This window comes from Pteronotus mesoamericanus, unplaced genomic scaffold (genome assembly GCF_021234165.1).
Source record: "Pteronotus mesoamericanus isolate MK-2021 breed Mesoamerican mustached bat unplaced genomic scaffold, CSHL_Meso_final contig_78, whole genome shotgun sequence".
Classification (NCBI taxonomy): Eukaryota; Metazoa; Chordata; class Mammalia; order Chiroptera; family Mormoopidae; genus Pteronotus; species Pteronotus mesoamericanus.
In genome coordinates this window covers 3678066-3690245 of record NW_026555258.1, presented here as the reverse complement: position 1 = coordinate 3690245, position 12180 = coordinate 3678066, and the positions used below count along the sequence as shown (strand labels likewise).

Genomic DNA, 12180 nt, shown 5'->3' with positions numbered 1-12180 from the left:
TCGTGGGCAGTGTGCCCTGTCCTCCGGGGGCTCACGTGTGCGCAGGTGACCGAGAGGCCCCGGCGACTGCCTGCATGCCAGAACGGGGGCTGCTGGGCAGGGGGGGGGCGTCCATGGTTTTCCTGTTTTCTTGCACTCTTCTGTACTTCCCACGCTTTCTACCCTGAGTGTGAATACTTTTGAAAACCACAGAAAAGGAAAGGACGTGGATGCGAAGCGCCAGCGGGCCTGGCCCGCGGCTGGCAGGACGCAGGCTGCTCCCGCCGGGCGGCCTTGCAGCTCCCAGGACCCTGGCCCCACGTGCATCCCGGCCTACCTTTCTCCGCCGTCTCTGCTTTCCTTCCCGGGGGTGCTGCCTACCGCAGAGGGATCTCTGGGGTGCCCATCTTTCGCGGCTGGCGAGTCCTGGGAAGAAAAGTTGGTGCTTGGTTTGTGACAGGCGCCCACGCCGGGGCCGGTCAGCTTCCCAGCATTCCTGCCTGTGAGTGGCTTTAGTTCCTATGGAGTGATCCAAGATGGGAACCAGTTACCCATGGATGTCGCTCATTACACCGAAAGCACAAGGCCCTCTTCCGACTAGCATCTTGCCCTCGGGGACAGTGAAAGGTGCCACTACTTATAACGTGTCAGCTGCCCACCGACATGAAGCCATCCCGGCCACCTCCTGGGGGAAAGGATGTCACAGCTGCTACTACTCAGCAAAGCTCAGCCAGGCACTGTGCCCGCACCGCGACCCCATCAGCGGTACCACTGCGGCCATTCACACACACGCAGACAGGCTGGGAGAAGCTGGGGGCCCTGCCCGAGACCGCACGGCCAGAGGCTGCAGAGGCCTCGACTTGGGCCCAGGGTTGCTGCCTCCCGAACCTGCATCCTTAGCCACTGGACCCCGCGGCGGGCAGCGGGCACAGCTCCGCCGACCTCGTTAAAGGCAGCCCCCTGTACCGCTGCGCGCGGGGGCCGCCCAGGGATGGCGCTGGAGGGCCTGGCCGCCCGTGTGTGTGAGCGTGACGTCCCCCCCCAGCAGCCTCGCTCCCTCCTGGAATCTGGGCCCGCCGGGCCCAGCACCAACACGGTGCTCCCGCAGCCCTGGCCCGCCACCAAGGCCAGGGCAGTAGGGCAGCAGGAACCACGGGCACCGTCACGGAGAGGGCTCCTGGCGAAGCAGTCGGCGCTGAATATGGTCCCAGCCAGAGCTGTGGGCCCCAGAGGGCCAGCCTGAGGTGGGTGCCATGGGGCCGAGGCTGAACTGGATAGTGCTGGGGGCCAGGGCCACCAGGGCCACCAGGGCCACCAGGGCCACAGGTGAGGTGGGAACTCCAGGGGAGAGACAGCTAAGCTCCCACGCATGGGGTCAAATCCTGCTGCAGTGAGAATTCCCCAGCGCCTGATGACTTGCTAACGCCTGAAGCACGGCTTGCCTTGTGCAGACCTCTTGGAGCCTGCAGGACTCCCTTGAGGGCGGGGTCATCTTAACAGGAGTGACCGCGCTTCTCCCGGGCCTGACCCCCTGATCGATCACCAGGGAGGACTGAGGGCCCCTCCCCTCAAGGACCTGCGCCACTCAGGGTGCCGGGAGAGAGTTCTCTTTGAGGCTTTTGATTCGGCTCATGTTTTGCTGCGGCAAAGCCCGGAAGCTGAGCACTCCTCAGGAGGGCTGAGCTTGGCTGTTGAGCTGGGGCAGCCGGGGGGCCAGGGTGGCGGTGTCGGGTGGTCCTGCCTGCTCTCAGGAGGGAGGGGCGCGGAGGCACAGCAGGGCCCGCCTGCCGGACTCCCCGCTTCCCGCTTCCGGGGAAGTGGCTGGGGAAGTGGGGAGGAGCATGCTGGGGAGGAAGAGGAAGCGACGGTGTGGGGGAGAGGTCGCCCCTCTGGGACAGGGATGGAGGACGGACCTTGACACCAGAAGATGGGACAGATGGAAATCTCTGAGAGCACCTGCTAGGTGGCCGGGTCATCGGCAGGCGCCCCCCGCAGATTTCCAGAAGGCCCATCGGGCAGGCTTGAGGAGCGTCATGTGCAATGAAGCGAAAGCCAAAGACCTCCACCAGAGGCCAGGTCCTCTGCCCACAGGCCCGCCTGCTAGGGACTGGGAGGCTCAGCCAGAAGCCGGGGCCCAAGCCCTGCCTGCCGGCCACATGCACAAGGCTGCCCTGAGGCTACTTACTCCCCGAGGGTGAGCCAGCTCCTCGCTGCTCTGGCCAGAGGAGCACAGACTGACGTATTCACCCTCCCCAGCCTCCTCGCTGGCGTTTCCACTCTGGGGGCGACAGGGTGGGAGGAAAGGCACATGTGGCAAGCCCTCCCGCCAGCCTGCAGGCTCAGCAGGGACAGCCTGCCGGGAGCCCTACCAGGACCCTCCTCGTGGGGGAGAGAGGACAGTGACGGTGTGCACGCAGGTCTCCCCAGGTAGCTTTGCCCCGGGGTGGGAAACAGAGCGGCTTCGCCACCTCCTGCTTGTGTTACGGGGCCCACGCTTCCCGCTGGGTCTTCCTCACAATGCCGAGGGCCACCCAACCGTCCAGGTGAGGCATTCGTGCCCTTTCCCTCTCTACTGTTGTGGGGACTAAAGGGTCCCCAGTGTGGCGAGAGGCGATTACAGAGGGAAAGAGGCAGCCAAGCAGATGACTCAGCGTGCTGAGGGCCAGTCCCTGCCTGCCTGCGCCCGCTCTGCGCCACCTCCGTGTCCACGTCCACGCCTGCTTGCCAGGCAGCACCTCCCTGGGCTCGGAAGCTCTGCAGTCAATGCCACGGCCAGGAGGGCCGGCCCCTGTGCCCAGTACCACATACAACTAAAAGGCTGCCGCCTGCGACCTCTGCCCCTTCCTCTCAACACCGCCGGCCACACAGAACACCGGGGGCATCTCCTACCTCATGCTCATGCTAACGGACCGTCTCTAAATGGTCACCGGTCCGTTTGCGGAAACTCAGGCCCCTCGGTTGCCAGGATCTTTGTATGCAACGGGCTACTGCTGCCCCTCGAGACCTACCAGACCTCTACCCAGCCACGCCGCTCACAGCATGGGCGGTGGCAGTCTTTCATCGACAGTGACACCGCTTTCTCACAACGCGCAGCCCCCCACGAGGGGCGTGTGTGCGGAGTCCTCACCGAAGGCGTCTGGGGCGAGTCAGTGAGAGAGGTTTCGGAAGGAAGGCAGACAGGGTTCCCATGAAAGGCGCTCTCCTGAGAGGATGAAAGAGGCCCGTCCACGGTGCTGGGAGGCGGACGGGCCACGGTTGGCACCGCTAAGTCCGAGCTCTGAGACTGGTGGACAGGCGGGAAGTGCGGAGAGGAAGAGGAGGTAGGCGGGAGGAAAGGCTGTGCGGAAGCTTGGTTGTGAGGCACGAAACCCTGGGAGTAGGACCTAAACACAGATTTACACTAGAGTCCAAGTGGGGAACAAACACAGAACGAGGAGGTGGGAGGGAGAAAACAGACAAAAGGAAAAGTCGTTAGATTAACTCAGTTGAGCTCTGATAGGCTGTTCACAGTAATTCCAACAAGGGCCACAGACCAGGCCCAACTGACCCTGCGGTCCTCTGGCCTGGCGTGCCCGCCCCCTGCCCCCCGGCCGGACAGCCTCCCTTGAGAGTCCTGGAGACTGACCGGTGCCGTCCCGCACAGCGGGGACACCCCCGAGGACAGCGCGCCCACGCTCTGCATGGGTGGTCACGCCCTCTGTCACACAGGCCAGTCTATGCTTTTTGTCCTTCCAGGAACCTATGGGCTAAATTCAACATGTTTAGTTAGACACCTGGTCATGTTTACTCATTTTAAACCTTTTGGATAAATAAACCTCTTTGGATTTATCCCTTGAAAGTCAAACACTACAGCTTTTTACATATTGTAATCCACCTCAAATCCTTTTGGAAGGGTAGGGCACTAGTTTTAAAAACAGTTGGAAATATTGTGCTGCCAAAATGCAAAACATTTCTGAGTTCATTTCCCTTCCCGCCCAATCTTGTTTTCTTCCTTTCATTAAAATTTTTTCTTTTTATCCTCACCTGAGGACACTTTTCATTGCTTTAGAGAGAGAGAAACCCTGCTGCACCTGGGCCAAGGGTCAAACCAGCAGCCCAGGCATGTGCCCTGAGCAGGAATCAAACCCGCAACCCTCTGGTTATGGAACAAAGCTCCAACCACCTGGGCCATGCTGTCCAGGGCTTCTTTCTTTCTCTCTTTCAATAAATGAAGTGGTCTTGCAATGCCTCCAACGCTACCTCAGAGCCCAAGGCCACCCCCTCCCAAACGCCCTCCGGAAGGAAGGTCTGAGGCCAGGCTGGGAACTGACACAGGGAGCCCCGTGCAGGCCTGGGCTCTGTGCAGGGAGGAGGGCCAGAGGGGCGGGGACCCGACTGCCAGCGAAGAACACGACCGTATCACTGTGGCCCACAAGGGTCTTGCCAACACGCTGCCAACTGTCCCAAGGAAACGGGAAAGGAGTGTGTGGCAGGGACCGTGGCTGAAGAACTTGCCAGGCTCCCTCGGCCACTGTCCCGACGGCTCCCTGCCGGCCCCGCGGGGGTCCGGGGCTCTGCACGAATCATCCCTGTCTCCACAGACGGGGGCTGATTCTTGTCACACGATGAAGAACCTGACAAAAGTCAAGCCCAGCCAAACGTGCACATCATTCGCTCCGTGTTCTCTGCACTTGGCCGAGGATTTTTCGGAACCCGAGAACAAAGGAGGGAAAAATGAAAATTTAAACTGCAGGAGGTCAAAGCTGTTCACATCCTTAACCAGCTCTGCAAAGCTCCCTCTAACCCGGACCAAGAGCCCTGGCAGTCCCAGGGACAGGCTGGCCTCCCTCCCTGCGCCCAGCCTGCTGGCAGTAGCACCCTGGCCCCGCCGGCTGCACCCATCAGAAGGGAGGGTGTCCCCCCGCCGTGCGCGCCAGGGCCGCTGACGTGTATCAGACCCGGCGCACCTGTCCTAGGTCCCTACTCATACATTTCGTTGCCCACCCGACTCCCAGACTCGAGGCAGCCCCTGCCGGTCCAATGAGCGAGCGGAGGCGCTGCAGGCTGTGACTGACACCGAGGGCTTCGATTCCTGCTCGAGAAGGTGCTCTGTTCACGTCCCTCTCTGCAGAGAAGCCGGCCCTTCTGCCAGGGAGGCTGCAATGAGAGGTCTGGGGCCTGGAGAGGGTCCCCTGGCCATGCTGGGACCCCAGCGTTGGACTCGCAGCCTCCAGAACTGTGAGAAATAAATTTCTGTTGCTCGTAAGCCACCCAGCGTGTGGGGTTTTCTTAACAGCAGCCAGAATGGACTAAGTCAAAAAGGCCAGCTCTCTCTCGGGCACCAACACTGTCCTCACTGATACCCAGCCCCTGCAAACTCAGCACGGAGCAGGCCCAGCGGCACCTGAGCCCAACTTAAACACACAGTTACTGTGTGATCCCACGATGCAGGACATTGGATAGCAGCTTCCTAGTGGATCACATGGTTAAACAGGTCTTGCTGTGACAAGTTCAGGTTGGCAGATGCCTATGTGGCTGGTGCCTTTTCTGGGAGCTGGGACACGTTTTTAAGTCACAGGAACCTGGACTATATACCCTAGTGATGCAAAGCAAGTGCCTTAAGTTCTCAAGCCCCAGTTTCTTCCCGTTTAGAAGGGGAATGAAAACAGTAGCACTTCCGTCCCAGGAGCTGTGTGGATTTGATGGTGACACCCAGAGTCCCGGCACAGCCTGGCACACGGCCAGCACTCAGTCAGCACCAGCTGTCCTCCCCTGCCTTCCTACATCCCAGCCTGGGAACTATGCTACACAACAGCACTGAGATATTTAATAGGGGTCCAATATTTCTATTCACTGAACAGAGGAATACTTAGGAATTGCTTCTAATATTATTATTAAAGTACCCAGAATATTGCCTGACTCAGCGGCGTCTCACTTTTGAGAGCAGAGGGGTAACAGGCAAGCGCCGCCCACTGCCAGGTGCAGGGCCCCAGTGGGAGGCAGGGAAGGGGGCCCAGGGACCTGCCAGGGCATGCACGGCAGGAGAGGGGCAACCACCCAGGAGGAAGGAAGGAGGTCGCAGCTCTAGGACTAAGTGTCCACCCTCCTTAAGTGCCTCCCTCAGGGGCTCCTGAGCGGCTCTGGTATTCAAGCTATGCAGCCAGGCTGGGATAGCGGCCAAGCTCGAGAGGTGCCTTCCAGGGCGGGGGAGACGCACGGAGCCGCGGCCAATCACCAGGAAGCCCGGTGCCTCTGCAGCGGCTCGTTACCGTGCCATTTCCACCGGTCTGGTCTCCACTGCTCCGTCCGAGTAGTATTTCCGGGCCCTTTAGGACCATGCCTATTCACAGAGTGGGGGGACCGGCAGGGCTGGCCCCGGACGGAAGGGCCGCTTCAGCACAGCCTGGGGTTCACCCCAGGGTATGGCCGGAGCCCGGCTTCGCCTCTGACAGCGCAGCTGCGCCCTCCTTGGCAAGAGCTTCTGTTCACAGCCAGAGCAAGGCTGTGGGGCCGAGGGTTTTATAACCGGAGGGACCGCCCGTCTCAAGACCGCAGGTTTCTGTGAAAGGCCGGGGAGTCTCTGGGAGGGTCCCGGGAAGAGGCGGCCTCAGGAGAAGGGGCACCACCCCCCACCCCGTCGCCCTGATCATCGGTCCCTCAGAGGGCCGGCAAGGACCGTCTCAGGACGGTTCAGCGAGCGCCCCTCACCGACGGCTCCCTGCCGGCCCCGCGGGGGCCCAGGGCTCTGCACGGATCATCCCCGTCTCCACAGACGGGGGCTGATTCTCGTCACACGATGAAGCAGCAGGCGGGAAGCGAAGGCCACACACCGGGTAACACACAGCGCCGCTCCTAGGAGGTGACTCAGCATTCGGAGCACAAGACGCGCCTTCCGCAGCCCTGGCTGCGCTTGGAGCGCCCCTCCGTTGAGTCAGGGGGACGACCAGCAGGCCAGAGGCAGTGGGCCCAGGCCGGAGCGAGGACAGAGCTGGGGGTGCAGAGTGCTGCCCCCACGAGATGCCGCAGCCCGCAGCCACTCTTGGACATGTGCACCTGGAGGACCCACAGGGGTCTTTTGAGGGTTCAGGGTGACAGAGCTTGGTGACCTTCTACGTCAGCACGTGGCCAATCATACCCTGGGATGCAAAGCCACCAAAGCTGCTTAGGCACCAGTGTCCACCGGCACTTTCTCTCCACTGTGGTCCTGGCATGAAAAATGACCAGGGATGGGTCCTATGCTGTGCTGGGCAGAAAGCAGACCTTTAAATGAAGGGTGCAGATTCTGCAACCTCACATGTCACTGCACTGAATCCCGTGGGTTATGAGGAAGCGGGGGCTTTCTGAGAAGGCTGCCTGTGTGCCGGCAGCTGTGGGCTGGGGCCACGGGCCCAAGGGCCTGGCCGAACGGCTGCCCCACAGCAACGTGCGTGCCAGACTTTGGGGAACCTGCAACGTTACCAATTAAGGGAAACGCGCTCGTTGGTGTGAAGGGACTTCCTGTTGTGGTGAAGCGTTTGGGAAAGCAGTCATGACTGCGCCCTCCTGGCTCAAGCAAGGCTTCTGGTTTCAGCGTTTTTAGGTGCTACTTCGAGAGACAGCTAAGCTCCTGGACAGCTTGGGTGGGGCCTCGCCTTTACCCGCCGCTTGTGAGGACACACTCGAGGGGAGCCGCTGGCCCAGAGCGGCCTGGGCTTGCTTCTCCGCGCAAAATCACCGGGCCCGCAGCTCAGTGCTGGTCCTGGGCTCCGCACGCCTCCTTGCCAGCAAGGCCACCAAGCGTCCACACCATGTGCAGCCCACGCTCTTCCTCCTGGAGGGAAGTCAGGCACGACACCCACCCGATGTCCGGGGAGCGGACGCCTGGAGAGAGGCACGCTGGACTTGGCTCTGAGAGATGGGACATGATCACTCCGATCCAGGTGACCAGGAGGACCCTTGATAACATTCCTTGCTGCTCCCGGTGGCAAACAGAGGGGAGGAGTGCTGGCTTCGTCTCGTCTTCCTTCTGGTCCCAGTGGACTGTGTCAGCAAAAGCCATCCTGCGGCTCTACCCTGGGCCCAGGGCACAGTCCTTGTTTGACGTCCCTGCGGTGCTTTATGGGAGCCGTGCTCCCTGGCGGTGGCCGACTCAGAGGCCGAGGCAGCAGTCCCTGCAGAGCCCACCCGGCCTGGGCGGGGCGCCCAGCCGGCCCTGCTGTGCTCGCCTGACTGAGGGCGGCACCGGGGCCACGGCGGGGTCCGACACATCTCTGAGTGAACTCCGGGGTGGAGTATATTTTTAAAAACCACCTGACAAGTCTAGTGTTTTATAACAATGGGTGTAAAAGATCAACGTCTTTTGCTTGGGAGAGTTTTAGGCAGTAGGCCAGGCGAAGTAGAAGTTCGGTCCTTCTCTTCTCCTGTGAGTTTTGCAACCTAAATCCTAAGACCTTCTTCGAAAGCACTGCATTTTTGGCCAATGGTTTCATGGCTAATCAGACTCTCGCAAATGCCTCCAATATACAGCAGGGCGCCCTGTGCGGTCACTAAACACTGACCTGAACAGCGCCGACTCTTCACAGACTTGCTACCGATTTAAAAAAAATGATTTGGATTCAGGCCTAGCAATCTGACTGAGCTGCTTTTTACTCAGCTTGGAGTCAGACAGCACAGAGGGGCTGCACAGAGGGCCCGTGGCTCCACTCTGCCCGCGTCGGGGCGCCAGGCCTCCTGACGGCGGCCGCCGGGGACCGCCTCTCTGCCCAGCCTTCCCGGGTCTCGGCGATCGCTTACTGCAACGAAGCACTTCGTAACATCGGCCCAGCGCTGTCCTTCACGATGGGGGCCTGGCTTCTCCCCGCAGCTGTCCCGAACACTCCGAGCAGAGAGTCCAGCTTCTCCCGTCCGGCGTCTCCCTCTCTGGACTGGGGGTGAGCGCTCCATCCCCAGGCGGTGGCAGGGGCCCCGACAGGGAGACAACGGTATGTGTGGACAGCACGCCTAGGGCTCATGTCACCGTAAGGCCTCCCCAAGGACCCAGTCGACGGTCACGGAGTCAGGACACCTGCAGCACCCCTGGGGCTGAAGCTGGTCTGGAGCCCTGGCCGCCCACAATGCCGTGGGCGTTACCAAGAGTCAGGGAGCCTCTGGGGGGAGGGGCAGGAAGGCCCAGGGATGGAGGATGATCTGCCAGCCCCCGCGGTGAGGACCTTCGGGTGGGGACCAGTCCTGCCTCCTGACACAGCCCTGGCTGTCCACACAGGCCAGCCCGGTGGGCCTGGGCTCAGGCGGGAATGGTCCCCTCCAGGGCCGTGGCCCTGCACAGAGGTGGACCCCGCATGCTCTCCTGAGGGTCTCAGGAACCCACAGCGGGTGCTGGTGTGCGGGTGCCTCCTGCCCCAAGGCCGCGTCAAGGTCACAGTGGGCTCGAATCCAGACTTCATACTTGAGAGGCGGTGTTGGCCACACAGCACTGGGTCTTGCAGGCAGGGCGGAAAGGCACAGCGTGAACACCCCCGGCAGGCCCAGCAGACAGGAACTACTTGTGAAATCCTTGGGCCAAACCTGGGCCAGACGGCCACCAGCCAGAGCCTCTTAGGTCAGCAGGGAAGGAAAATGAAGAAGAAACCAGGGTCTCGGCCACACCAGGGACCAGCAAGTCTTGATTCTTGGGAACGGAGAGGCTGTCATGTGATGAGTCAGCACTGGCTTCTTCCGACGAGCTGCTGGGAAGCCGGGCTGGGGCAGGGGCGAGGGAGAGGCCGACAGGGCTCCCCAGTCACTGCTCACGTAAGGTCCTCCGGGTCAGTTTGGCATCACCGAGCACCTGCCACTTGCTGGCTCGGCCCTGAGCCATGTCTTGTGCTATAAGCGTGGGAAGAGCCCAGTCCCTAAGCTCACAGGAGTTACTACCTTGAGAAAAAGAACCTGGACATTAAAGAGAAAGAAACAAACAACCTCCCGACGTGATAATAAATATATGTTATAATACGTCCCTTTTTACTAAGTGCCAGTTGAGTGCCTCACACTACATTATGTTCTTTCCATGTGTTTCCCCTTTAATCTCCCCATTTCATGCCCCCTCTGGACAGATGGGGAAACCGAGGCTGAGCGAGCAGGTGGGGCACGCTCAGCTCCACAGAGCGAGCGTGGACACGGTACGGTGGGGAAGGGTGGGGAGAGGAGAGAGAGGCGGGTAGGTGTGGGGGTGGCGAGGGGTCCATGCCCGGGGAGCGGAGGGCACGCAGGCGCAGGGACGGGACGGGTGGGGAGAGGACTGCGGGAACCCTGGACCTGGTTCTGCAGTGACCGGCTGACCCGTCAGTCTCAGTGAAGTACTTAGAAGGGGAAGGAGGCTGCCTGACCACAGTGGCAGGAAGGCCGCGTGGAGCTCGCAGAGCCACGCTGGGGGCAGGAAGGGAGTGGCAGCGGGCGTCTGGGGGAAAGCGCAGCAGGGCGTGGGGACCGGGTGTGCATGTGTCATGTGGAAGCGCGGCGTGTAGGTGGTGCATGTGGCCAGGGAGGAAAGACAAGAGGATGATCGTTTCTTGCTTGGGCAACTCCGTAGATGGGGGGTCATTCACAGCAACCAGGGTGGAGAGCAGCGGGGGTCAGCCAGACGAGAGAACGGCCACCGAGTGCCTGTCCTGCCAGAGGCATGGGGACAGGTTTCGTATCCCAGGGAGCACAGAGTCTAGTGAGGAGACGCCTACCCTTGCACTTGTGGACCATACTCAGAGGCAAGGCCCCAGGAAGGCGACAGAGTCTGAGAGTCTATGACTCGAGTAACCGGAAATGCCTACATGCCACATGAGCCGCAGCCGGGAGAGGTGCAGCCCGCCTCCCCGAGGCTGTGCAGGCCGGCTGGCCGACAGGACAAGGCCCGGCCAGAGACGCAGCTCAGAGAAGCCTGTCCCACCTCCGGGCCACCAGGGCTGCCCCTGGACACTGCCCCCCCCAGGAGAGTTCGCTCTCCCCAGCACAGGGAGCCAGTGAAGACGCGATGGCATCAGGGAGAAACAAGGGACAGAGGCAAGACAGGCGGGAGCTTGTTTTTCCAGCGCGAGGGCACAGACACCGCGCTGGGCCGCGCGGCCCAGGCGCCCTGGGGACTCGGGCCCCCTGCTCCTGCCGGGCACTGCCCTGCCTGCCCTGCCTGCCCTCTCCTCACCTCCCCCTTCCAGTCTGCCTCCTGCCTCTGCCCCTCTCCTGTCGGCCGAGGGTCCACGGCCTCCGTGATGGCTGCTGGGTCACGCTCAGGGCTGGCTGGCGACAGGAAGTGAGGAGTGCGTGAGTGACAGACACACAAGTGGCACCTCAGGAGTCGTGTGTGTCTCAAGGGCTGGGCCCTATGGGCGGCCACAGGAGGGGCAGCGTGGCAGAGACACGCAGTGCCCGAGGCGCAGGCTTGCCGGTGAGGGCGTCTAGAGTGACACAGAAAACCAGGGTCCGGCCGCTCTGAGACCCCTCCCTTTCAACAAAGTCCTCAAACTGCTACACACTTCATTTTCTTACCCTAAAGGTCTTTTTTAAAACAAATGAGTCATTATGGCTATTTCTCAAGTTCTACTCAAAACCTGGGTCTTGGAGCAGTTTTACTTATCCAGACTCCTTATGGAAACCAGGATGGTAAAGAAACATTTCAACAGAGTCTAGCATCTGAACAGGTACCTTGGTGATCGCATACCTGGCAGCGAGCAAAGAAAGGGCAAGGCAGCACAGAGTGTGGCGGAAAGGACCGCGGCTTTTCTAACACCAACCTGAAAGGCACCGGCAGCCCTGACGGTCACGGAGAGTCTCAGGCGCCCCGGTTGCCGGGAGGAAACGAATACGGGTCCAATCCAACCTTTAAGACTCGTCCCCCAGGCTCGGAATCAGAGAAGGGCCGCGGCAGGAGGCGGCCCACGGGAAGTTTGTGGCGGGGGACGGATGGCGCTGGAGTGGTGGGGGAGGCCCTGGGCGCAGTGGGGACATGGCAGGCAACCCAGGGGTATGAGCAGCCGAGGGAGAGCCCGGGGACAGCAACATGTCCGAGAGCTGTTTTCGGGAGGACCCACCACTCAAATACTCAGCAGTGCCCCCACGAGGACCTGCAGAATCAGAACCAAACAGGACAATGAGGCCGCCTCTGGCCCGAGGAGGCTGCACCCCACTTCTCACGTCTTCCCTGCCTCGCAGCCGCCCCTCCCCCAAACGCCTTCTTCCTACAGAGGGTCTCGACGCCCCCGACATGGCAGAGCAAGT

The 12180-nt window shown here is 61.3% G+C and overlaps 1 protein-coding gene across 7 annotated transcripts in view; it reads right to left on the bottom strand.

Moving 5' to 3' along the window:
• Nucleotides 1-12180, bottom strand: part of RAPGEF1 (Rap guanine nucleotide exchange factor 1) — a 123930-nt gene that overhangs the window by 16603 nt on the left and 95147 nt on the right. For 4 of the 7 annotated variants that reach the window (XM_054584194.1, XM_054584195.1, XM_054584197.1 and 1 more), the window contains 3 exons: nt 3107-3379; nt 2165-2257; nt 317-405 (listed from right to left, as the gene is read on the bottom strand). In XM_054584194.1, coding sequence (XP_054440169.1) covers nt 317-405; nt 2165-2257; nt 3107-3379 — 455 coding nt within the window. The remainder of the gene's footprint in view (nt 1-316; nt 406-2164; nt 2258-3106; nt 3380-12180) is intronic. The other 3 variants (XM_054584200.1, XM_054584201.1, XM_054584196.1) reach the window with 2 other exon arrangements.